Consider the following 27,677-nt stretch of genomic DNA (forward strand, 5'->3'; position numbering starts at 1 on the left):
CTCTCCTTCTGGATCTACTGTTCGGTAATAATTTTACTTGAAGCGCTTGCTGTTCTAACCAGAAGTTAAGACAGCCGGAACACAACACAAAATCTTCGTGCTAATCACGGCATACAGCGAGAGTTGGAGTTGAAGTAACAGTACTTAGATTTTATTTAAGTACAAAAGTCTGCATTTTTATCCTTAACTTTCTTTTTAAAGTATTTTAAAAATGTAAAACTATTCTATGGATCATACAAATTTTCAGGTTATTACTTTTGGTATTTCCTGGGTGCATTTTACGTTGAAAGAGCACACAAGCTTTAGGAAAAGTACCATTCATGAAACATTTTTTAAGAAACTTTCTCATATCTGCGTCTGTTCATGGTATAATGGGACATCGTTGTTTGGGGAAAGTTTTATTTTTAATTTTACTAACAGTTAAGCAGTTTTCATAAAGCCTGCTATGTCATTATTTCTTTCATGTTCAAGAAGCATTAAGTTATGTAAACGTAGTTAAGAATTTGTAAAACTTTACATCTAATGAGGTGTAAAGTTTCATATACTCTTAACTGCACTCACTGTATGTATATTGCACTACTGTAAGTATGTTATAGAGAGTTGCGAAATCAGTTAACATTTTTGCAGTCCTTTGACTTGATTTTGACGTTGCTGTTACAAAACGTTTGATTTGACATTGCTGTTACAGCATTATCGTTGCTGTTACAAAATTAGTTTTAGAGTGTCAAAACATGAGTAGCAACTGACTGATTGCACTGAATACTAATTTTGATACTTTGAACATGAATATTACTATATTCTTTATTGTTTTGAGATTTGAAGATATGTAGAAATGTATTTATTTAGAGATTGTCTCCGCAGAATGTGAATCGCTTTTTCTTCTTTACAAATAACAGTTTCACCGTAATTTTTCTTTTAAATGATTTAAGTATGTCGCAAATTCTTAATTTTCCTCATTTACTGTCTATTTTTAGAGATAGAGTTTTGGAGCAGGTTAAAATCTTAATTAGGTACGGATACATTCTCCAAACCTGTTTGGTTTTTCAATTTAGAATTAAAATAAATTTACAGTGCTTTAATTTAATTTAATTGGTCAGTGGTCAGTTCTCAGTTTTTAATTAATTTAAAAACTTTTTAATTTTTCACTTTGATTTTCACTTTGATTTGATTTCATTTAATTTTTCACTTTGATCGTCATTTTGGGCACCACAAATTTCATAAATAAAGGTATTTGCCTTTAAGAACGTGGAAAATATGTTACAATTTATTCTTTAGTGTTATTAACTGACAAATAGGTGCAGTTTGGTACAGTGGTCTTTAAACTTTTAAATCTATCTGAAACAATCATAGAATTTTTTGAACTGCGAGGAATTCTTTTGAGTACTAATCAAGTTCTCTTCAGATTGTAATCTATAGCTGTTTTTTTGCTGTATAATCTTATGTGGCTTGATCTTAATTTGTGAGTTGTGTTTAGAAATCATAAAAAAATATTTGCTGTGTTAAATTGGTAAATGGCAAGTTCAGTAAATGTCAAATATCGATATTTTGCAAAGGCTTTAACATAGATATAGGCGACTTAATAATCATAGATTCTAAACTGAATTAAGATCCATTAAAATTTCTTTGTTAGAGCCAATTATATTTCTCTAATTTTATTACTTTAAAGAGTTTATAAAAATTTGACCTGTTATAATCTTACTGTGTACAGGGTTTTCATTCGTTTACTATGATTCCAGAGGACATGCTTCTATTTCAATAATCGATTTATCGATTGTAGTAGGTATCTAAAAACAATAATCCAAAGTCTGAATAAAAAAACTAAATGTTGCAATTTATTTTAACAATTACATAAAATCTGATGCAGAAATAAGCTTACATTAACTACATTAACGCATAAAGAAACGCTGTTCCTATTTGCTCGTATTTACACGATCGTGGTTTTCATTTACATGTAAAAACACTAGTTCCAGAAGAGTGAAAATTTCGTTTTTCATAAACTTAAATTTCAAAATGCTTTCCTGCTTCTCCTTTTTTTTTTTTTTTGCAAATGATTAAAGGTTTCAAATGGCGGTGTTTTTGATGCGTATATTAATGGCACTGAAAAAAAAAAGTTTATTTTGAAAGACTGCCTAAAGAAGATTTAAATTTACCGTTTTATCAATAAAAGAAGTTTTATTGAGCTCCCTTCTGTCTCTAAAATCTCTGCTATTTATACTTAAAAGAATATAAAATTTAAAAAACATAATAGCAATTTATTATCTAAAGCAGTATTAGCGCACGTTTTCTATCGTCCGTTAATCAGTTTTTTCAACATTTGTCTCCAAGTTTTTGGTTTTGTGTTATCTGAAGGTTTCCATCCGCTAATCATAACTGGTTTCTTTGTTGTCGATCTTCGCAAACTATTACTTGTCCATCCGAAATTTGGAGGCAGCATACCTTTAGGCCATCCCTTTTGTTTATTGGATGGTTTCGAATTTCTCTTTGGAGGGCGAGCTGGCCATCTATTTACACTACCTCCCACAGGAACTTTTTTATCTTTTCTGGTTTTGCCGCCCTTTGGGCTCCCTTTTCTGGGAGGAAAAATCCATGGACCACTTGGAGGTTTTGCAGTATCTTTAGTATCACTGTCATCAGCTACACCAGGTGGCTTTAGACCATTTGGAAGTTTAGTTATAATTATGATTTGTGGTGGTCCCGTGTCATCATCATTGTCCTCAATACTTGGTGGTGCAGTTGGTTGTGGTGTGCCATCTTTACAATCTGGCTTTGTTTGAGGGGGAAATACATCTGGTGCGGGCGTTGCGATAGCTGGTGTCCAGGTTTGACTTGGCCCTATTGGAGGCTTCCAGCTTTTGGTTGGTGGAGGTTTCCAACTCTTAGTTGGTTTTCTGCCAGGTCTTTTCCATCTCATTGGCGGAGGTGAATTCCAACTCACACTTGGAGAATCTGGTGTTTGCTCTGTCCATGTTAATGTCGGTGGTGGTGTAGGTTGTTTCCAAATTTTGCTGGATGGTGGCTGTCTCCACGCTGTGCTTGGTGGTGTAGGTTTTCTCCAGCTCATACTTGGAGTTGGTTGTTCCCAGGTTACGCTTGGGGGTAAGGAAGGAGGAGATTTCCATGCCACACTTGGTGAAGTCGGGGGTGATTTCCAAGGAACACTTGTTGTTGGCACGGTAGGAGGTGGCGATTTCCATCTCATTCCAGAAGGTGGGCTAGGTTGTTCCCATGATGGAGGTCTCCAACTTTTTGGAGGCTTCCAGCTTTTACCGACATTCGATGGCGGAGATTCTGTAGGTGGTGGGTATGTATCACCTTGCGTACTTGGAGGTGTGTTTATATCTATGCTGTCATCACTAACATCTGGAGTTTTCGACCCGCATTTTATGGTCATTTTACACCCATCGAAGTTCCAAGCAGGAGTACCGTCTGAATTGCTGTTTGGAAACTGCGTCCTATCCCACTCAGCAGGTACCGCATCACTTGGAATATCAGTTCCCGTTTTCCATAATACACTAATCAAATTACTGCTTTTATTTGGACGACCTGACTTCCATGAAGTTACCGTATCTTTCTGCTTTCCACTTGGCCCACTTATTCTCCAACCGACTGGTTGCCAAGTGTTACTCTGACTACCATCCACTTTCGTTGGTGATTGACCTATAAAGAATATATGATTATATGATCAAAGCTTAAAATGTTGAGCTCAAAGCAATTAAATATATTTATTTTCTAGTAAAGTAAGGTTATTACACATTTTTAGAATTCAAATTTTAAAAGCCTATATATAATTAAAAAAAAGTTTTTTTAAATGAGGAGCATCAAAAAATACTTAAAAAATTCTTGAAAACTGCACGACTATTAATTCAGAAGTCAAACAACAAAAATCAGCGTTATATTTACAAAATTTTCACAGGACTAGTTTCGATGGTTTTACCGAACCACCATCCTCAGCTGCAAAACTGCAAATGAACAAGATAGGAAATAATGATTAGATAAGATAAGAAAGCCTGGACAAGAATAAGCAAGTGGCGCCATCTATTGGTGAACCCAGAACTAAAACATAATTTCTTTAAAGGCCGAAGGCAAATTTGGATTGGAATTAGGATCGTTAACTAGAACAGAAAGATTTTTATGAATGTGAAATGCGTCTAGAAAATCCAGTTCTTCAATGGAAGATGTTTTTTGAATAATTTTTGCAGCAGAAAAATTGAAAGTGTGATTTTCGGACCAACAATGTTGAGCAACAGAAGACTTCTGTGTTTTCTTTTTTTTCGAAATTTTAAGGCTCTCTTAGTTTGGCCAATGTAAATTAAACCACACTGGCAATACCCCAGGAATTCATATCCGGAATGGGGTCCTTGAGTATGGAACTCGGAATTTTATTGATGGGAGAATAAACAACCCGAAAGTTAAATTTCTGCAAAATATGTGCAACTTTATACTTGCACGACTATTAGTTTATATTTGTCGTTTTGCTTATTTAACTTGCGATCACAAAATATTAAATTCTTTAACTTTTATCCCATATTGTTATTTTAGTTATAAAATATGCATGCCATAATTATTTAATTATTCGTCAGTTTTTAGTATTTACCTGCTGGGGGCTGTATGTCTTCTTTCCACACGACGCCTCCGGTGCTTGAATCATCACCCCAGCTTTCGCCTTCAGTTCTTCTATGAGGTGGCGTTTTGCGTAAATTATTTCCTCTGTTAAAAGGTCTTATAAGACGTTTAGTGTCGACAGCATCTGGTTTCTTTTCAGTGGAACCGCTTTCTCTTCTACCTGCATCAGCTGTACTCTCTGTACTGGGTACTGGTTGAGACCAAACCGGGGGTCTTTTATTTTTATTTAAATCATTTAGCTTAGTATCTGAATCTGGAAATTTCCAAGTGCTGTTATCATCTGACCACGGTAATGGTCCTCCGAATCCTGTTTTCCAAACAACATTGCTGTTCCATTCAGAGCCTTTCCAGGTCTTGCTTCCATATCCGGTGCCCCAAGCTCGGATAGGAGTTTTGGCATTTCCTTCACTGTTTTCGTTAATATTAGTTTTGATTTGCCCTTTGAAATGAAAAATGAGAACAATAATCAAAATATTTATTTATCATAAATGAGGTGAAAAATTATTAGTTAATTTTATATAAATATTAGTATTTCTGATATTTGCAAAATTATATAAATATGATTAACGAACTTGTTACTCTCAGCATCAAATTTTAGAACTGATTATTTTATTGTTAATTTAAGTTTAACATCTGTAGGTTGCCAACTGATTAAAATTAGTTGCTTGCACGTCCTTATTAATCAGACTACACCTCTTCCACAAAATTCCTTTCTATTAGTAAAGTGTTCAAAGGCTGATCAAGTAATATATACTTGTAAGAAAACGTTTATGCACTGCTGGTTTGCAGCACTTTGCAGTGTCTGTAAAGGCAAATTCACATTAGAATTCCTGTCTCAAAAACGAAGTAAAGAAGGCATTTTCAGTTGTAAACTTTAGAGTATTTTCTGTTTACCACAAAAAAGTGTTCGATTTGTACATAGCATGCACACAGTTGATTAAAAAAAAGATGAGATTAACGAAAAGTTGTGTCTAGGCAATTATCTTGTTTAAAACTAAAATATTTCTTATACGGTGAGAAAAACATGATTAATACATGATTATTATATGGTGAGAAACATATGATTAATATATGCTGAGAAATTCATGATTAATATATGATGAGAAATATGTGATTTTGACAAATGCATGCTTCGCTGATGTAGTATTTGATGCTTAATTGTGGGTATGTATATTCTACGACATCCACACTACAGAAGAACCGTCTCGCAATACTCAGAGTTGTGTATTTTTCAGTCCTTTTTTGGTAAGAGCGAAGTAAATATGAAACTGAAATGTCATCACATTTGTGAATATTTCTTTTTATTTCTTTTTAAATAATGTATTAATGAGACATAAGAAAATATTGCGGAATAATAATTCATCTTTTACCTGAATTTTAAGACGTGGGATTTGGACACATAATGTGTAAATCTCACATCTCTCCAGGAAGATCATTCTAAAAGTTGGTAATTAATTCCTAGATACTAATTGTATCATCTTCATTTCTTCATTAGAGAAATGACAAATTCTTTCAACAGACAATACCTACTCGCTTTCCTTTCAATTGTTTTAATATTTCTTTAATTGATGTAGCGCCATTTAACTTGGGTTATTTTAATCAAAAGTTAAAGCTATGCATGAGAATTTAAATGAAAAACCTGTGTATTGTACATCCGTACAATAATTAGTGTTCATTAATTGTATATTTTTTGCAATTTTTTAATGATGGAAAACACTTACCAGGGCCAGGTTTTGGTACCCATTGTCCAGAAGGATAATCTTTGTTCTCAGCGATCCAGGTTTCTCTGCCATAGCCAGCATTCCATCCAGAATTGTCTCCCTCCCATGCATTGCTTCCATATCCTTCCACCCACTCCGGACTTGCACCTATAATAGTTCCACTTGGCCTCCAGGACTTTCCTGGTGTTGGCTGGTCTGCTTGTGGGGGCTCGGTGTCTACGCTGTGATCTGCTGTCTCTGCGTTTTCGTTACTTGTTCGCCTTTCTGCACTGTTGACTCGAGTTTTTTCAGGCAAGGTTCTGCGTCGTGTTCCATAAGGAACTGGCTCTTTGAAACTGGTTTGTTGCCCCACTGGATCTTGCCATCCTTGAATTAAAAATATAATTTTTTGTTCATAAAATGTGAATTTGGGATTGCGAAAATCGTTACTCTGCAGGAATTATTAGTACGTACTTGAGCTTTTGTTTACCCAGATCCTAATATACGTTTTTATGCCACCAGGGAGCTTTACTAACTTTTTATTACTTTAAATCTTTATTTCAGAATATAGTGCTTAAGCTATTATTTAGATTTAGAAAATTGGCAGAGATAATTAAATGATGGAGAACGATATTATACAGGTTTATATTTTGTATTATTTTGTACAGGTTAACATTGATACTTGCTTTTTATTCCAGACTGTAATTGCATCCAGAGTAAGAGAAGGGTTTCAATGACTGTACATCCTGAATTTCAGTTATTTGATACATTTACAGAAAAATAATTTTATTCATTTATGAATCTTCAAGTCCTCTGTATTATTCAGTCTAATTTATATTATTCACACAACAAAACTTTTGCATGAAAATAAAAACAAATATTTACAATTAAAAGTGGCTAGCGCTTTGCGTAGCTGCACCACAGGTCCGGGGTTCGATCTCTGGGCTCGCCAAGATTGAGTCGGCCTTTTATGCCTTGAGTGGGTCGATAAAATGAGTACCAAGTTCGCTTGGGGCTAAACACCGGGAGTTCTGCGACAAACTGACCACTTGCCCAGAGCATATGCTGATGCACTCCGGGGCCCAAGGTCAAAAAAGCAGTTTTGGGTGCACTGCATACCGTGACCCACTACAGCTGTTGCGCCACTGAGTTTAGTTTTTATTTATAATTAAAACTAAAAATTTTATATTTAGTTAAAGGATTAGTTGTGAACTAAATAATGAATTTCCTGCATCCTCACTGCTACCTTATTGCCGTAAGTGTTACCATATCCAGGTAGCTATTGTGAGGTTTGGAGATCGAATCCTAGTGACTGCATAACTGAATTTCCGTGTTTGCTAATTACAAACGCCTAATAGACTATAACTATTCCAATTTCAGCAGAATGGTAGAATTTGTTGGAAAAAAAAAACATAAATGCTGAAATTACAAGGTTTAATTAAACCTTTAACTGATCAGGTTTTTTTTTAAAAGCTATTGTTTCATTTACTTCTTAATTCAATAAAATCTGTCGAAATGATGCAAATTTATATATATATATATATAAAAGCAGAACACCTCAAAATGGGAGGAGGATGTAGTGAGAGTTAAAATATCAGCGAAAGCAAACAAGCTTTTCACGAGAATATTTGTACTTTTGTTCCTGTTCAAGAGTAAAAACGTGTGCATCTTATACTGAATTAACGCCTGTATGTTAGTATATTTACTTAAATTATTAGTGTTTGAGAAACTTTATCTAGTGAGAAATTTAGTTTGGACTACAATCCCTAAACGTTTTGAATTTAATACTCAATCCGTCAAATTTAATCTTAACTTCATAGTGTTCCTGAGTTTTGGCCCTAAAAGTTGCAGCGGATCTTTAAATTATAAACTCTTAGTTTTCGGAATTTTATTTGAAATGAAAGCTTACAGTTACTTTTAATATGATGTTTTATCTTGACCTAATGTACAGTTATTGAAAACTATGATGTGGACCGAAAGAGTTTACCCAGATCGTTGCATCAAAACTTTAAAGATTTAAAAAAGATTAATATTTCACTTCATCATCTTTTGAATTTACTCTAGCGAATGAATGATTGTTACCAGAACTGGGATCTTGTCTCGCTTCGTCCTTGGCAGAGGCAGGCTTTTGGATATCATCACCTTTCTTTGGCCAGCTGTAATTTCCATAATCTGGAACATAAGTTTGAGGATCTATCCAAGGTGGCGTGTAACCGTAATCATCAGCAGGCCAAGAATTATATTCATCATCTTCAGACAGGGATCCATCGGAAGGTCCCCACACGTATTCAGGATCAGCCCATTCTACATCATTGGGAGCATTTCCGGTACTTGTGACTCGCCACTCCCCATCATCATATTCGATTTTCCATTCAACAGCACCTTTATCATCTACAACTTCCCAGCCTTCACCACCTTTACCTACCACCTGAAAATAAATGAAAGGTAAAATTTATTTTCTAGGCTAGTTTCAAAATCATTAGATTCAATGAATAATAAATTTGTGCCAGGAATATAAGCTTATATTTCAAAGTTTGAAAACTGATATATTTCTGTTAACGATATTGATATATTTCTTACAATATATAGACATACTGTTTGTCCTACTGCCGTTAAACAGAATTCTATTTTTTACACGTTCCTGCTTAGAGGATATTTAATTTTTCATATAGAAACATGAGAATATGGTAAACTTGACAAAACTAGCATTTGAATGTTTATTTGTCATAAAAGGATAATGCAATAAATTTTTTTATTTAAGATGTACAAGAATTGAAATATTGTTTTAATAATTAGAGTCTCGAAATTTTCTATACGTATTAGTTTAGAAAGCTGTTCTCAATATTCTGACTGCTACTGAAACGAATTTGTTGGTAATTTGTAAGTAGAATGATGCATTTGCGAAGTTACATACTTTCCATCGATTGCCGTCTTTCGTCGTAATGGTTTCTTCAATTGCAGGAGTTGGGTCTTTGCTTTCAGAATCAGCAGCATCATTCGAAGCCCATCTAGAAGGCGACGCACCATCATTGGACGACCAAGCAATGTAGCCTAAGAAATACATTTTTTAACTTTAAACAAAGGTCCTGTATGTGAGAAACTATGTCTTTTCTATTTAACAATTATTATTTCTATTACTAGATGTGTGTGCAGAACTCTTGCGCAAACAAGTTATGAATTGCTGTTTATAATTACTTGAAATGGATTATTAATTAATGTGAAACAAATTAGTTAACTCTTAAGTTACTACTTTCTCGATTAATAAATTGAAAAACTTAATATTTGAAATTTAAAAAATTAAGTAAAAATATATAAAACGACTTGTAGTTGGTTTTCTGTATTCTGTTTAATTTCTACTCTTTGAAGAAGTCTTAGCAGCTTTCACGTTGTTTAATTTCTTTGTATTCTTAATTAATTCTATTATATAGTTTTAAGCCTTCTCAGTCTTAAGTTGTTTTAATTTTTTGACTAAGTAAAATACACCCCTAAACTTTATCAGGTTCAATGTTCCGTCTTACTTTCTTTGGGAACATGCAAGGACCTGACTCGGAACAGAGAGCTTACTAAAGCTATGTTCAATAACTGTGGTAAGTAGACAGGATACCCTCGTAGGTATACAAAATCCTTTATTTTTCTCTATTTACAATAATTTCCGTACTTCGGAATACAAAGACCCACTACTTGTGGTCTAAACGTAAGAATATAAAAATAGAGCTAAACTCTAACTTAACTTTGAAATAATAAACGTGGAAGATTGGCCTTATATTAACAGGAAGCCGTATGTAGTACAGAGAACTGTTAACACTACAATACGTTTAAAATTATCAAGAGGATTAAACCTCTGGCCTGGAAGGCAACCAGCAACTGAGTAAAACTTCTAAGGTAAGCGGCCTGCTTCGACTAACTCCTTCCTCTCTCTCGCTTGGCAAAAAGCCACAACTTAAGTACTTGGCGTTTGCCAGACAAAATTTTGCATAAATAAGTTAACGCTTTTATTTCTGGCCGGAAGTAGAAAATAAGAAGTGATAGTAAAGATTTAAAATAAAATAAACGTTAGTAAAACTTAAGATCCTTACAACTTATCCTACGGTTAGTTAATTCATATTTTTTCTGAAATTCGTTTCATAATTGCTATATCAGAAATCTTTTTTAAAATCAGTTATAGGTAAATGCAGCCATACCTTTTTTCTGAGCGTCATTATTTACTGGAGCTGATGATACTGTTGTCTGAGGTGTTTTTGTGGGTGGGGAAACTGTTTTTCCTTGTGGGATCTCTTGTTGAATTTCGGGTGTTTTAATCTTTGTATTGCTTAAAGCGCTGTTTTTGCCTTTTGGTTTCACTCGTAGGATGTCCTGGACTTGTGCATTTAAATCTTCTTTAGCGGCGGGAGCATTATCCTTTAAAACATTTTCTTCGAAACCAGACCATGCTTCTCCACTAGTGTGAGCACTAGTGTTGCCTCTTGTTTCATAATTGAAAAATGAATCTGTTTTACTACCTAGAATGAATAAAACATAATATTATTACTCATTATTACTGTATGGGTGAGTAATAGTGGAAAATGAGGAAAACAAAGATTAAAGAAATGGAATCAGTTTAATACATTGGATTCTTAAGAACGAATCTGTAAACGGCATTCGCTTATTTTTCTTAAATGTATTACGAAATTAAAGGACATTTTCCACAAGATGTTATCAACTTCATAATCATCTCAAAATTGAAAGAAGATTTTTAAGTAATTTAAACTTGCATTAAAAGAATATGAGCAGGTATTTTCACATAAGGAATTTAGTAAAACTTAGTAAAATTTAGAATTTAGTAAAAGGAGGGAAATGTAATTTACGAGTTTCACCTGGTGGTCGGTTGTAGACTCTAACCCAAGGACTTGATCCTGCAGTATCAAATCTCGGTGCGCGTCTATGCAATCTAACAAATTCTGCAGTACCATTCTTGGCCGATGAATCTTTCTTGCTGGTTGCTAGAGTGTTACTTGAGGTTGTAGAATTGTTGCTTGTTAATCGCTTCTCATTTTGAGTGCTAGCCACAAGACCTATCAGTGTGCAAGTGACGAGCAACCATGTGACCTGTTTCAGAACGAAAATAAAGGCATAAAATAATGCATGATTAAAGGAAACTGTTTTCTTAAAATATAAATAAATTCACTGCTTAATATGCTTAATAGAATAATACAAATTTTTAATATAACTAGTTGAGTTACTTAATTCCACTTACTTATTTAATCATTAATCTTAAAATTGTTTTATACAGTGTAAAGAGAAGTCTGTTTCTTAGCAATTTAAATTTTTATCGAATTTGTTTGCTTTTTGCATGTTATTCAGGGCAAAATTTATATAGCAGTATCATTTCATTTATGCAGTGAATGTATTTCAGTAATACACAATAGTGAAGTTCAATTAAATTATGTTATGCATCAAGTCTACTTACTTTAATGCTAGTGAAATCTATTTTTGTGATTTAACGGCAATGATAAAATTTTAAATTATGAAATTAAACATTTACATGTACAGGTGATTTATATTACGTTCACCTGTCGATATTTACAAAGAATATTTTTATAGTAATTTTTAATTGTATTAAAGATGCTAGGCTTAGTTTAAAAATTTTCAAATGTTCTAAGTAGGTAATATAAAGAAATATCATCATCATTACGATTTGACTAATTAACAAAAATTTTACAAGGACAGTTAAAACATTTTAATGGCTTTCATTGTACTTACTAATTATTATATTGTTTTTCCTTCTCTTAATAATTATTTATTGATATTTAAATTGCGAGCTTATAAACACAAATCCATTGCAACTATTTTGCATTTAATACTTCCTGCTTAACTGAGGAGTGCATCATAATTTTCTTTTCTTCTTGGGAATTTCATTATATTTACATAATTTTCCCCTTCGTCCTATTTTAATTTCCACGTATTATATTTGGATTTCATATTTTAATAAATTAAACTAATATTATCACTTTCATACCGCTACTAGCTATGTTTAAAATAAAATGATATTTTAAATCATGTTTTTGGAAAGCAACTTTGGAAAGGACACGCCTTTAGAGATGCTTTTCAGTATACGAAGAAAAGTTGCGTTACGATTAACCCACCTTAAATTAAAAATGTATTCTAATAACACGTCCTCACTGACTGCCATAAAGCAAGGTAGTTGTGTTTTGAGAAGATTCGATTCAACTCAAAGTTGGAAAAAATTTTCAAAGTTATGTCTGTTTCATCGACAGGGAAATAGAAACTATTGTGGATGTACAGATACATTATTAATGTACACAGTTAAAGATGTATTGCATTTAAAGTATGTTTGAATCGATTTAATAATTAGATAATGTGGATTCTATGACTGATTTAGTGCTCTTCGGATGAAACTGCAGATGTTTCGTAGATGGGAAGAAGCCCCTGGGTTTTGTTGATAGCAAGAGCTAAAGCTTTCTGGTAGCATATAAAAGTGTCAACTGAATTTTTTTTTCTTTTCATTATTCTTTTCTATATAGTCAGTACCAATCTATCTTTACCTGCCAAATTTCTAGATGTTATGCTCTTCACGTGTTATACCTGTTACACATTTTTAGCCTACAAAAATTATCAGCGTTAAAAATGTTAAATTCGTTTTCTTTTGAATTTATAGAATGTTCTTCTAATGAGGCTTCAGTTAGCTAGTAGAAAGCAATGAATCATCGAATTTCGTAAATGGTTTTACCACGAAAAGCGCTTTTAAAAGATACCAAGGTTTGCCTGTACAATTAATTTCTTTTTTCCGTTAGTATTTCTATACAGCAAGCAGAACCATCCTATCTTTACTGGTCAAAGTTCATGTTGGTTATGCGCTTCACTTATCTTAACTATTCCATATTTGTTAACCTGCTGGAATGCTTAAAATTCAAAAATCTAAGTTGTTTTCTACTGAATGAGCAGTGCTTTTACACCATCATATTGCCAAAAAAAAAAAAAAAAAAAAAAAAAAAAGCTTTAAATCGAATTATTGTAAGATGGGAATAACATACGTAGTAATCCTGTTTGGTTAAGACTAGCAATTCTGTTACGCAGACATGCTTTAATGGCATGGAATATTTACAAACGGGAAAATTTGTTACCATCTTTTGCTTGTGTTTGCAATAAATCATTTAATTGTGGCACGGTTCAGTCCTTTTAACTTTTAGGCAAATAATACCAAACGCTTTTGTCAGTTAAAATATTGATTTGCCATTTTTATGTTTATTATGAGATTGTGTAATATGATGTTCGATGGAATGTATCAGTTATTGTTCAAATAAATGGTCTAATAACTGCATTGAAACAGGTAAAGTTCGTCCGCATAAGAAGGCTAATGCGATTTAAATTTGAAATAAGAGGTACCTTATTTGAATTTACTGAATGTATATTTTAGAGCGTTAAATTCCTTTCAAAGCATATGAGAGTAATATTTCTTGTACGAAATGAGGTCAAGCACAAAGAAATCGTCACTGTGCATACTTTTTCTGAAACGATGGCAGACTAACCTGCAGTTGAAAGTGTTCCACTTACCGTCATAAATCAGTTACGGGCTGTCACATTTGGTCAAAAATTCTGCGGTAAATTAAGTTCATACTGCGTAAATACATCCGCCTGTCTGCGATTTTCAGTACTTCATTTTTCATGTTTAATCGCTGATAGCTTCTAAACTAAGTACCATTCAAGTTTTCCTCTTTTGAATAATGGAAAATTAATTCGTTGTCATGAGACGTGGGAGATGATCCATTAACAGTATTAAAATAAGGAAACCTGCTTTGATTGCCTTAAATGCTGTATTTATAGCTAAGCGGGTTCGTTCATTTTTAACTAAAATTAACTGTGTTTTTTCTTTGATTTTTCACATATTGAAGAACATGTAACGCTGAGAGAGAACATGATCGTTTTAATGTTCTAAAGCTAAACTAAATGGAAAATATTTATAAGTTACATGATCAAAGCACCATTAAACCAATCTGAGGGTTCTCCAGTCACAGCATTCTTTTGGGTTTCCAAGGCACACCTGTTCCTTGTTTTCATACATGAGACACTGTATTTTGAGGAATTACGGGCGGATTTCGGGACACCATAAAAATTTGAGGCAGGTCTGGCTTTCGCATTTTTGGTAACTTAGGGGAATCGTAGGAACTCTACTGATCCCTTATATAATAAAGATAATCTGATATAAATTAAATACATATGGATAATTCACAACTTTTACTTAGCAACAACTTAGCTGGCACTCTCCGAAAATCGACGTTCTATGTCTCTCATGCTTAGAGCAGGCTCTGTCTGAGGCTCTGTGTTCAGGCCTTATGGGCGAAAATCAATTTTTATACATGGGATTCTTTTCAGACTATGGTATTTGGTCTAGAATACAAATTCTCTTCAAGTATCTGCTTGCCGCCATTTAAAAGCAAAGTATTTTTTGTATGCTGCTTCGTGCAAATGTTGCGAGATGGAATAAAGTAGTTTTTTCTTATTATAAGATGGAATAAAGAAGAAAAATAATATATATTACTTTCGAAAAATTTGCTTATATCTTTTAATTCATTAAATATTGATTATACCTTCAACTAGAAGACCTCAAAACAAAGAAATTCATGAAAGCAGTTTTATCATCAAATTTTGTAATCAGAAAATTTTTCTTTCTACATTCTGCCCCTCCTCCAATAAAATCAGATAATGTGTAATGTTTATTACACTTTAATAATTTATAAAAAAACTCCATATGTTTACGTGAGGAACTCATGGAAACTCATTGTTTTAGATCGCTTTTTAAATATCTATAATTAACAAATTTATATTAGACTTTAATCATACTTAAAAATTACAAAACAAAGTTAGCACGTTAGCGCGTTTCACAAACTATTGTTTCTTTGTGGGATAAAACAGTTTTCGTTATTCTTTTATAGCTAATAGTACGAAACTATTAATTGCGAATATTTTCTTCAATTTTTGCGCATAAAATTATGGAGCTTTTTTTATTTAGATCATTAAAGCATAATACACGTTTTACTGAATGAATATTTTATTTTAAGAAGATTATTAAAAGAACTGAATTTTCTGTTTACAAAATCAGTCTACTACGGTCCTGAAACTGTTTATAAGGTATTTTCGCTCTCCTCATCGCGTATCTTCGTGCTGTAATTAAATAGCATGTCCAACTGGCAGTCGAGAGGTTCGAATCCGGCGAAGGGGTTGCACATTTTTCATGTCTCCTGCTTTAAAAATACTAATGACTCTACATGTTTTAACAGCCTTCTATATTACATTCTCAAACTTTGTAATTATAAGTATAATTTTAGGATCAGTACTGAAGTATATTGTGCCATCTTTTTAGAACATCTTTTATAGGTTTATATATGCTTATATTCACATTTCTTTGGGGTGGGTTTGCTTCATTTAGCTATAAGAAACACAGAGCAAAAGAATAAATACAATATGTAAAATAAATAAAACAAAAGAAATTTGGGCTTATTTGACCCATTAAAAAAATCAAACCGAGCGCTCTTAGCTTGACACTTCTTGAATCAAGAATGCATCTTTCATAGTTAAAGGACATTTCAATCCACTGTATGAATGGCATAGTGAAAGATAGCTAAACAAGCTTAACAACAACTGCATTGTGGACAATTTTATCATCATCAAAAGATGCCAGCTTTAGAAATAAGGAATTTTAATCTTGAGCAATTCGTCTAAACTATTTGGTGGAGTGTTATGTATCGTAATGCAGTGATTAAAGGCGCCTTCAGTCTGTTCAATGGAATTTGAATTCGATGAGCGGGTCGGGAATTCTATTCGTTATACCCTCCGATTTCAGGTATTGTGGAACCAAACTAGACGTATAAAGACGTATATTATTGTTCATTAAATGGAACTTAGAAGTCGTCTCGTGATAATTCTTACATGTTGATGCGAGATGGCATCACTATGAAATTCAGTTGTTAGACTAAAACTGTCAAAAAAAGATGCCAAGATGTCCTCCAAAACGATTGCTTTCGACAATTCGGGGAGAGTTATGAATGCCTTCTCCTATCTGTACTAGCCTCAAGCACCACTCTCTTAAGTCGATATAGGATTTAGTAACAATGTCCTATCACTAGGGGATCTAAACAAAGTGTTCAGAATACTACGTTTTGAATAGTTAACGGAACACATGCATCAGTACTTCTTATACATATCTTTATTATACATATTATTATTATACATATCTTTCTGATGTAACCAGAATAAACGTCTTGTCTGATAGGATGATCTTTGAGGCCGTCACCAATGCATCTACTGTGGTAGTTGGACAATTTCGGCATTTACGCCGCTATATATTCACCACTAGTTGTCTTTTATGGCTAAAAAAATATAGATGCATTAAATGCATAACATTAGTTCAAACACGAGAACATAGTCTATCCGAATTGGTTGAAAGCGATATTATATGTGGAAACTCCAGTCTGTTTTCTTTTGTGAGCCACACAACCCTGATATTACCTGTTTCGTTTCAAATGTCCTATGTCAATAACAAGATTGATTTTCATCTCTCCAATGTAACATATGGAAAAAGATCGAATGACTTAGATCAGTTGTTTAAATAGAAATGGTTAAACATTTCGAAGAAGTGTATCACGTTAATGCTTTTTACATTCATTATGTATTTAATTAAAATTTTTAAAATTCCCCTGGAAATAAAATAATTATTGTTTCTTTGTTAGTTTAAATCTGAAGTATAAATCTCACACGTCCCCACACATTACCTCTCTAGCTTTTTTTAAACAAATTTGAGTCAACCTGCTAAATAGTAATTGACATTACTTGTTACTATGGTATCTCAGATTGCTTTTCTTAAAGTATCGTCTGCTTACGGGCAATATTTTCTACCGACTTAAATCGTTAAACATAGGTCCGAAATCTTAGTAAATGACAGCAGTGAAGTGTTGCTATAAACCGAGAAAAACAGGAACGCAGATATTTGAAATGTTGTATAAAGCATACAGGAATCCAATATCAATATGAACCAACATGTTTCGGTTGCAAAGATGAATTTGTAACGGACGCGAGATTACTGATAATCAACCCAGGAGCAGTTACTCTCCGTAGTCTCCAACGGATAAGAATATTAAAAAAAGTTCGACAACTGCTGTTGCAAAATCGTTGCTTGTTGCTTCAAATGATAGCGGATGAATTGAACATCGGTAAAGACATCGTTCTTAATCTGTCCCAGAAAATACCGAGAGAAAAATAATTTTAATATTGCTCCTCATGCAATGACCGCAGGATAGAAAGAAGATCGATTTCCTACATTTTATGACTTGATCCAGATGGCAAATATTAATCCTGACTGTTCAAATAAACTGTGACCAGTGATTGCTTTGCTTACGATTGAGGAAAAATGGCAGTCATTTACTTAATTTAGCGAAGGTTCAGCATATCCACTTAAATTTTGATTTCTGAAAATTGGAATAAAAACTATATTGATGATCTTTACTTTATTAGGAAATAAATCATATGGAGTTTGTTTCTAAGGGACCAAAAATGAACCCCGTATTTACAGAGACATCATGGATATTTTGAGAATAATTCAGCGCATTAGCCCAGAAAAAGATCAATCCGAATAAGTTGTTTCTGATGCACTGAAATGCGCTGTCTCACAGTTTCATTCTCTTCAGGCAATTTCTAACTATAAAGAAATAATACAGTTCTTAATCATTCTAACCCCATTCACCAGATGTGGCACCCCACCAGCAGACTAAGCAGACCACTTTCTTTTAAGACTAGCTCTCTTTTTGAAGTCTGACTTCAGTGGTAGTAATTTAACATTTAAACGATTTTTAACAACATTTGAAAAGACAGGTTATTCTAAGGAATCAAGAAGCTGTATGAAAGTGCCAAACATTGCATAAACTTCCAAGGATTGCATATTGAATGCTAAGAAGTAAGGATACTGTTTTCTTCACCTTTCCATTTTATATGAATTTATTCTGAGATCTTTGTAGAAGTACATTGCATGCATGAGATTTATATTTCGTAATAATGATATTCAAGTTCCTCCTGAATCTTAAGTACCTTTGTTACAGTTAATAGTTTTACTTAATATTAGTAATCGATATAGGTAATCCATTGCTGGCCAAGCTGGACGAATATCCTATCAAAGGTTATGCAGTATGCACATCTGGAGATCACTGAATTTACTTTTACAGAAATTCCGCAGTTTTATATTGTAAGATATGGAGAAATAATCAAATATCACTGGAAAATTAATATTCAGATGCTATACAGTTGCTAAACGTGTAAGATATACTTTTTTATTTTATAACTTACTTAAGTATTTTTAGTTTTCTTTCATTTCTACTTCAACCGAAGTTTTCCCTTCTAGGTTCATAAGTATAAACAAAAGTATAGCTTTCTATTATATATTTTGGAACAGAAAACTACAATTTTGGTGTTAATTATTAACTTGTCCGTCTCAGAAAAGTGTGCTGCAAATGAGATTAAGAATAACCTGACAATTTATTGCTTAGGTCAAGTTAATTTAAAGGGTTAAGTTATTATTTTTTCTCTTAAATTGAAAGAGAGGTAAAACAGCGATCATGTACCTGATTTAGCAAAGATTCACCCGGCCACTGAAATTTCATTTTCTGAAAACTCGAATAGAAACTATATTGATTGATTACCTTTCGTTTATTGGAAGGAGATAAATCATATGTTACGCTTTTGGTGGAAAGTGAGGTATGTAACTTAAAGTAATACTTTTTGCAACGTTTTTACCCCTCCCCCCCCATTCTTTTGAGAAAAAAAGTATGCGGGGTCTTTGACTTTTGTATTTATATATATACTTTATTAAAAAAATAAAATCTAATGATCTGTTTAACTCAATAGAACCTTAAAATGTCTTGAAATTTCAAATAAAATAGGAAGTGGTACTTTAAGTAAAAGTTAAATATTTTAATAAAATATGCATATTAAAAATGAAAGATATATTAGAAATGTATAATATTAAAAATTAATGAAAATATGAAACATATTTACCGGAAAAAATTAATCAATTCATGTAATCTGATTTATTTTAAATATATTAACTACGTTTAGTTTTAATTAATAAAATTTCATTAACTGGCTGTGGGAAACATTCATAAAACATTGTCATCTTTGGATCTCGCCAAACTCACTTTGCCTTAAGAATAAGGACTGGATAAAATATTAAATTAAAATATGTAAAACTACATTAGAATTTATATGCCATTTCGTTAAATTTATTATAACTCTGCATTGCATTAAACTTTTATAGGGAACATATTTCTAAGGCAGTTTAATATGTGTTGTAAACATTAAAATATGCTTTTGAAAATAAATACGAATAGTTGGATTAAGTACTTAAACCTTTGAGCTCTATGAAGTTCTGAATTATATTAGTATGAAAGAAGTGACCATTAATATTTGTAAATTCAATATAACTACACATTATTTATTTGCTGTGATTAATATTTCAGTGAATGGTTTTACAAATTTATAACCTCTGATAATTAATAGAGTATAGATAAAAGTTGATCAAAGTTCTCACGAATTCAAATTGATTGAGTATGTTGATATTGCTTAAAAGTTTGCAATTGACATATGTGATTGAAGCTATTTAAAAACTTTTATGTCATTTTAAACTACAATTTTACGTTTTATAAAGTACTCAAGTGAGTTGTAGTTGCTATATAAGGCAATGCAAAAAACATTTGTGTAATGATCTTTTAAGAGGTATGGTGCTATATATAGTATCTACTATTAGAATATGTAGTTTTAATTTGATTTTTAAGGCTGTAAAATAAAAAAATAAATGACATAAATATCTCTGATTACTGGACTTATATTTGACAAATGTAATTTTCTTTGAACATTTACCGATGTAATCATTATGAATCTATGAATTTTAAGTTTGTAAAGTACACAATAATTTCTTAAACTAAAAAAATTAATAACAAATGTATAATAATATGATAATTACTTTTTTAATCCGATTACTGGAAACTGAAATATTGATTTAGTTGTTCTTCTCAATATTTTAAAATGCGTCATATCACTGTTATTTAAAATGTTCACTTACCCCATGATTTTGTTTGATCATATCCCACGATGTGTAATCCAAGAGATGTAGTCTTTGGTTCTTACCACAATGGAAACAAATCGAAAGTGTGTGCCTGACACACGTTTGATATGGGTTATATATCAGTCAACCACGTGACCACCTTAACAGAGGGTCTAACTGTCACCCAAAGAATGCGAGTCACGGGGTCGGCTACAAAAAGATGAGGAATCCCGAAAATCATAAGCGTGACCGTCTGGTATCCGGCAAGAGCACGCATCATCTTGGGGCTACAATAGATTTGGTCATAGGCGTGGCGAAGATCGAGTATGAGAAGCTGGAATTTTTCGCTTTCTGCTTAATGTTCTCGTTGATCTTCTCGTATGCAGATGATATTTGGAACGATGAAATGGTTCCAAGGACTTGCTTGCGTGCCAGAAATTGAGCTGAGTTCCTAAATCTGGTTACCTTTTTTGAAATGAAACTTTTTTTTTTCCATAGTTATTTTACTTTGTGTCCTCAGCAGGTGCTACATTTAATTTAATTAAATCATGAAGACGAATTAAACTCTTGAATTGCGCTATCAGTTTATAATAGAATTCATCAATTAGTAATGCTAATGAAGACTATACTGTTAGTTTTTGTATCTAATTTGTGCTACTTTTAGCTCAGTTAAATCAGGAAGAGTGTATTCTTGATTTCTGCCAGGACTGGTTAAAATATAGGTGTGAAGCCCTTATGTAATTAATTTTAGAATCCCTTTTCCTCCTTCTTTACTTGCCGTGTTAAGAATATGACTTTTCAAAACGTGATTTCCAAAAATGTGATCTTGTTTCTGAGCAAATTGTTTCGTTATTTTACTTCACTTTCTTAACAGACGTTTCTTTTAATTTAGTTAAATGGTTGAAATAATAATCCCGTTAGTTCGCCTGAAAATTCACTTATAAATACTCAACGTTTGTAAAGACGTTTTCTAACGAAATAACTGCATAATTTTTCTCCCTCGTCCCCATTTGAGAATTATTATTTTTTTTTTTTTTTATCAAAGTGTGAAATTTTAAGATATGATTTTATTTTGAATATTTTTTTCGTTGTTTAATTTATTGCTAACTAACTGATCGATTAAGTTCAACATCTACGAAATGTCGAGCCTCGGTCATAACGCTTTTAAGTCATTTCTCTATAATGACTCAAGAGCTGTTCCACTTCTTTAGAAAGTCGAAATTAGTCTAAGATTTTATGTCAGAATATTCAAAAATCGCTGTTTCGCTCGTATGACATACTATAGTATTTTATTATATAATATATATAGTATTTTACTATATAATATATATAGTATTTTACTATATATTTATAATGTAATGATACAGTATAATTACTACATACTATAAGTATAATGTAATATAGTATAGTTACTACATACTATAGTATAATGACATACTATAGTACTTTTTGTCTTCACGGGATATCGTCGCTCTTTGGAAGAACTATGCTGACACGCTCTAAAAACCGGCTGCTTAAGGCAACAGCCTGGGTGGTCTAAGCTTATTGCGGACTGTACAGTTAACGGGTAATCCGTACGGAACGGTAAGGTACATGAGAAATCTCAATTTATGCGAAAGGTTTTTACATAATGCAGTTCTAATATTTGTACAAATATAGTACTAGCACAAAAAATAGGGATGATGCTAAGAAATAATATCGTACATGATTTTGCTTTGATAATATGAATAATATGCTTATTAAAATGGCGTTCATTTTTCAAATGCGTTAAATGCTCACTTTAGCCATACATGTTCTTTTTCATTTTTTTCCTCCTTAGTTATTGCTGTGCTCAGTTAGCCAAAAGTGCTTCCTTTCACTCGACTTTAAATTCGAGGTTTTCGTACTTTAAAATACATTTTTTTAAAAAGACGAACAAAAATTATTGTTTTTGCTAAAGAAAAGCTATAGGTATGGAAATCAGTATAATTTTTGTTGATTTGTCTTTACATCAGTTTAATAAATATGTGATGAAGCCTTGTCTCGATGAATTAATAAAATCTAAATTTAAGGTCAGGTTTCAAACAGATACTGTACATAATTGGGGAGCTATATCGATAAGTATACTATGAATTATGCTATTTCTTATATAATTTAATAGCTTTATCTAACTGTATACATTCCGAAAAAAAAAAGTGCATAAAATTATTTGGTTTAAAGGGGTCTTAACTGATATGCATACTTTTTATGATCCATGGGTTCACGCACAATTTGTACTTATTCATGCTTGCAAAGAAATCGCATTATCCTCCCAGATTTGATTTTTTTTTTAAATGGAACTTTTTGTTAATATAAATTCAAATGTCGTCGCTTTGTGATGTTCGAAATATCGTAAGTCTGTTGAACGCTGCAAATATTATTTTGCTTGTGCATAAAGATTTGTGCTTCAAATAGTTGTGGAAATGTAGTTGGAGTTGTAAAGTGATAATTACTAATGGAAATAATTTATGAAAAAAGAACTATAAAGATATTAGTGTACGAGACATTAGTATACGAAACATGTATTACATATGTCGCCTAGAATGGGGCATTCCAAACCTGTCGTATTTTAAAATAATAATCGCCGAAGTATAACCCTGGCTGCCTTTCGCTTGTTGCATAACAATATTTGAATTATCGAGTTATCGACCATTTTTCCTGTCAGGAAACAGATAACACAGTGCACTTCTTGTTGCTACCTTTTAGGATTGGAGTGTGTAACATGCTATACATAATATCCTCCCTTGGAAGATTATTTCCTGATATTTACTCAATCTTACTGTCACTTGACGTGTCTAAGGGTATATTTTTTACAAGCGCTACAATCAGATTTCAGATCATTACCACAAAGAGATTTACTGCTGGGATCGATATCATTAACTTCGACATCATTCTTTCGATATCTCCATTACAGATGGCGAAACCGCTCTTTTATCGGATCGGATCAGAACCGTTGGCTCACTGAAATAAATCAGTTATGACCCAATAACAAAAACTAACTACTAACTAACAATAACCTTGATAAAAAGATCGGAAACAGGGGTGAATCAAAAGAGGTTATTGAGCACGGAGCGAAAAGCGGAAAGAATCAAACGATAAAATTAAGCTCATTTTTAGCATGGGAGCATAAACATTCTTTTCTTCCGTGAAATGGAAATCGAACTTTCTTGGCACGATTGATTTCAATAAAAGCTCTGAGTGGATAGCTCGAAACAAGCTCCGCTTTTCTTCTTTTTTTTCCTCATGAATTAGGCGTTTGCTCGCTCAGTAAAATAAATCACTTTCTGAGTGAATAGCAGATCTCTATTCCTGGGACACTTCTAATAAAAACTCTTCGTTTGCTGTAAAACAGCTACCACTCTGTTTCCTGGAATCGAAGTAAACTCGTTTAGCAAGGCGAATCTTTCCTTTGAATCAGTTCCGGGGTGAATCGTCCAATTCTAATCTTCATATTCACTGAACTTTTGTCTTTCCCTAGCACCAACCTCTTGAGAGGTCTTCCGTCTGGCCACTTATTTAGAGTACTCCCGCGCCGCACTCACAATATATATTTACAAACATTCTTGCCTTCTCCGGGATTCGATCCCGGGCCCTCCGGTATGGCATTCAGCATCGCTAACCACTATCCCGGTTGGGCGGCACAGTAACCGTAAATTAGGAATCCAGGAATATCAAGGGGCTCGACTGAAAAGTTTTAACACATACTTAAATTCAAAAATATCATTCTGCGTATTTCGTTTATTTTAGGTAATTATCTTTTAGTCTGTTATCTTCCTCTCAGAAATCTACTAATATTTTGAGATCTGCAATTGTTTTCCTTTAGAACTTTAGTAGTTCACTAATACATTCTTTTAATGCAAAATTCATCCGCATGATAAGCGAACTTCTTACAAATGCTAAAAATCGATCAAAATGGAATTGAATGAAATCGTACTTTAATTTTTTGAAGCTATTTGTAGAGAGTTTTGAAAAAAAATCTTAAAATTGTTGCTTACAAGCTGAAGAGTTTTTACGCAGAAGTTATAAAATATGTTCGAAAGCATATGATATCCTAAAACACTAAAGTACTGCATAAAAGGCAGAAACAACTTCATCGAAGAAATTCAGAATTTAAATATATGAATTTGCTTTAAACTGAAGCTTCAAATTCTGTCCATTCAAAAAAGTCTGCAAAATTCTGCCAGATACGACATTTGGATCGTCATTATTCCCGCTGCAAGGATAGAAATCTATTATAATTTGCATAGACTTTTTTTATTTCAAGAGCGCGCCAAAACATTTTATACTGCTAGGGAGACAAAAGTGTAATGGAAATATTACAGGAAGCATAAAATAATATGTCGTGAGTAGAAGATGTGCTGAATATAGTATATCGCAAGCGAAAAGAGTGACGTATTCCTCGAAAACGCGAGCCGCCTGCTATGAACCTTACTTACACATCTCTATGTTGCTCTATTGGCATTCTAAATTAAGGGCTCTCTTCGTTTACACGCAAAATAATTACCATCTCCCATTATGAAAGTTTATTTTCCCTCCTTTGTCTAAGAACTAATGAACATTATCATTTTATCATTTCCGAACCATGATTTTCATTGAAGCGCAATACTCTCATAGAAATGGAATTACGATTATCGTAGTTACGTACAGTTTTGATTCTTGGTTAAAGAGTAGGCTAACGAACCTTGTATAACAGCGCTTACAACTCCATGGATAGCAAAATTACGTTTCTAGTTTCGATTTTCAGAAATAAAATTTGTTTCCTTCTAAGCAGAGAAAAATTCGGTTGGAAAGAGAAACATTGTTACAACCACAAGACTATGGGGCTGAAGACTTGTGAATTACTGGAGGTCTGTAATCAGGCATGACCAAACTGCGCCTCAATGGTCCCTTAACTATGGCTTGCGAAGGTCATAAGATTTTTTTTTTTTGCTTCTTAAATGTGACTCATATGCAACAAGTAATTTCATTTATGAAATATAGTTTATAGAATATGTTTTGGAATAGAAATGATACAATGCCATACTTTTTTATCAATTAGTAATTTAATTTCTTAAATTACAAAATGTGTATAATAATTTAACAATTTCAAGCTGTCAGGTGTGAGCTTATCATCACAATAACAGATAAAAGGGTAGATAATTTCATTTCTACCAATTACGCCCTTGATTATATCGAAAAATTGCCCGTGAATGAGAAAATAATGCCCACTGGAACAATATCAAATTGAAATAAGATAATCATTTAAAAAATAATGCAGTGTTTTTATTTTCTGTCGAATTAATTTTATTTCAGGCAGTTTTCCTTGCAGTCCTTTTATGTAATCCCATTGCCTTTCAAACAGCTGTGATCCAGTATCTCGAAAGATTTGTTGCTATTTATATGTTGCTGCTCTTATTCAATTCTCAGATGGCTTGGTAACCATAGAAGAAACCTCTTTCAGAAAACGAAAATGATGTATGTGAGGGGACTTTCGACTCGTAGAAGAATTTGGTCGATTCACATAAAACGTGCTTTATATTGGGAGAGATAAACCTTCCCATTCGTACTTGATCAGCAGATTTATCGGAACCTTCCCATGTGTAATTTTGCATTAGGGCTCTAAATGAATTTCCCATCCCTTAGCAAATCAAGTTACTTTTGATATATCGTTCTGCGCAATTGTCGCTACCACTTGCAGTAACCTGTAGTTACACTTTCATGAAGATTATTTGGTAATTCTAGGCAGAGATTATCAGTTGTTTTTTTATTGTGATTAGGCTCTTCGAAATTTTGGAAGATCGCTAGGAGAATAGACTTCTCCACTGGATTGCCAAGGATTTCAAATTTGGTTCCAAAGTTCCAAATCTACGTTTCGTCGATAACGATTTTTGAGACAAAAACCTTTAACCTTCATCATCAACTTGTTTCCATAATGTTGCACTGAGCAGGGAAGGATCTATCGGGCTCGCCTTTCTTTCCTACAAAATTTCTGTCAAAGTATGTATATTGATGTCGCTGAAATCACTATAACTTTTGCTATTTTCTAGTAGATTGCTTAACGATTTTCTTTCCTTCTAGCCAGCCACAACTGTCACCATTCCTTAGTCTATTAATGTTTTTGATCTCTCTGGCTTTCTCTTCTTCTTGTACGCCTAAAATGTGTTTCATGAACGAATAGCGCAATATAAAGCTACTTTTACACTGCTTCAGATTGGCTATCGCGAACTTCAGGAGAACAGCTAACTTCTAAATTCTGTTGCAGGTTTTGTCGTATACATTCTTAATTACGATCTTTGATTTACTACAGTTACCGTGCAGAGTCATTAAGATTATTTTGGAGCATGAAACTGAAAAATGAAAAAGGCCCTCGGCAGGATACGAACTCAAGACCTGTCGGACCAGCGGAACCTCCACTTCTGTTTCCAATTGCACCATGAAAGGGATATGGATCGAGAAAATTCCTAACATTCCCCCACAAAGGGTGACTAAGGAGAAGGGAACTCAATCGCCAAATATGGTGACAAATCATCGTCACCAATTTTAATTCGGGCTCTACTTGTAGAGTCATCAGCTTTATTTCGGAGCATGAAACGAGAAGAATGGACAGTGTCCTTGCATAGTTATTAAGTTTCTCAAAGCAAAAACATGAAAATTGTGCCATGGCCTCGTCGGGATTTGAACTCTGGACTTTCCGATTGCTAGCTGGACGTGCTTTGCAGTTACACCGCGATGGCATGCGAAAAGGAGGGAGAAAATACCTTACAATTTTTCTGGCGTTCGAACTCCAGATCTGTCTATACTAGCCGAACGTGCTTCCTATTACGCTACGATGGCACGCAGTAAGGAAGAAACAAATCTTTATAACCGCACCCCAAACGTCTGCAGACTCCATTCCAAACAGTTGTCACTTCTAACCTAAGTGCTGGAGAGAACTCTAATACGGACATCTGTTTTTGTCTTAAGTTTTAAATTGCAAATAATGCAGTTGATAACTTGTCCAGGCGTTAAAGGATAACCAGGGGTAGACTTATAGAGAATGTGGAGCATATTTATGAAAACTGATTGAAGATTTGTAGCCGTGCTATCAGGTTTGGAACATGGTTGATCTAGCATCAGATGGGTTTACACAGAAAGCTGCTATGACATAATTTACAAGCGATATGACTTAATCTAACAGAGGTTGCTAGAAACTGAATCAATATAGTGATTTAAATATTCGTAAAAGTTAATCAAATTCTTATTTTCATATAAAATTTTTAACTATAGCGGATATT

At 33.1% G+C, this 27,677-nt stretch overlaps 1 protein-coding gene across 1 annotated transcript; it reads right to left on the reverse strand.

The window, feature by feature from the left end:
• Positions 1–1,804: 1,804 nt before the first annotated feature.
• On the reverse strand, positions 1,805–20,581 carry LOC118196176 (uncharacterized). Its single transcript, XM_035367591.2, has 8 exons — positions 20,425–20,581; positions 11,177–11,408; positions 10,505–10,822; positions 9,238–9,374; positions 8,406–8,751; positions 6,345–6,710; positions 4,595–5,062; positions 1,805–3,657 (listed from the first exon to the last, which is right to left on the reverse strand). The coding sequence occupies exons 1-8, from the start codon at positions 20,443–20,445 to the stop codon at positions 2,285–2,287; spliced, it is 3,261 nt and encodes a 1,086-aa protein (XP_035223482.1). The 5' UTR covers positions 20,446–20,581; the 3' UTR covers positions 1,805–2,284.
• Between the last annotated feature and the right edge of the window lie 7,096 nt (positions 20,582–27,677).

Source organism: Stegodyphus dumicola, chromosome 7 (assembly GCF_044657685.1).
Source record: "Stegodyphus dumicola isolate Sdum_Otavi_A_Nest chromosome 7, ASM4465768v1".
NCBI lineage: Eukaryota > Metazoa > Arthropoda > Arachnida > Araneae > Eresidae > Stegodyphus > Stegodyphus dumicola.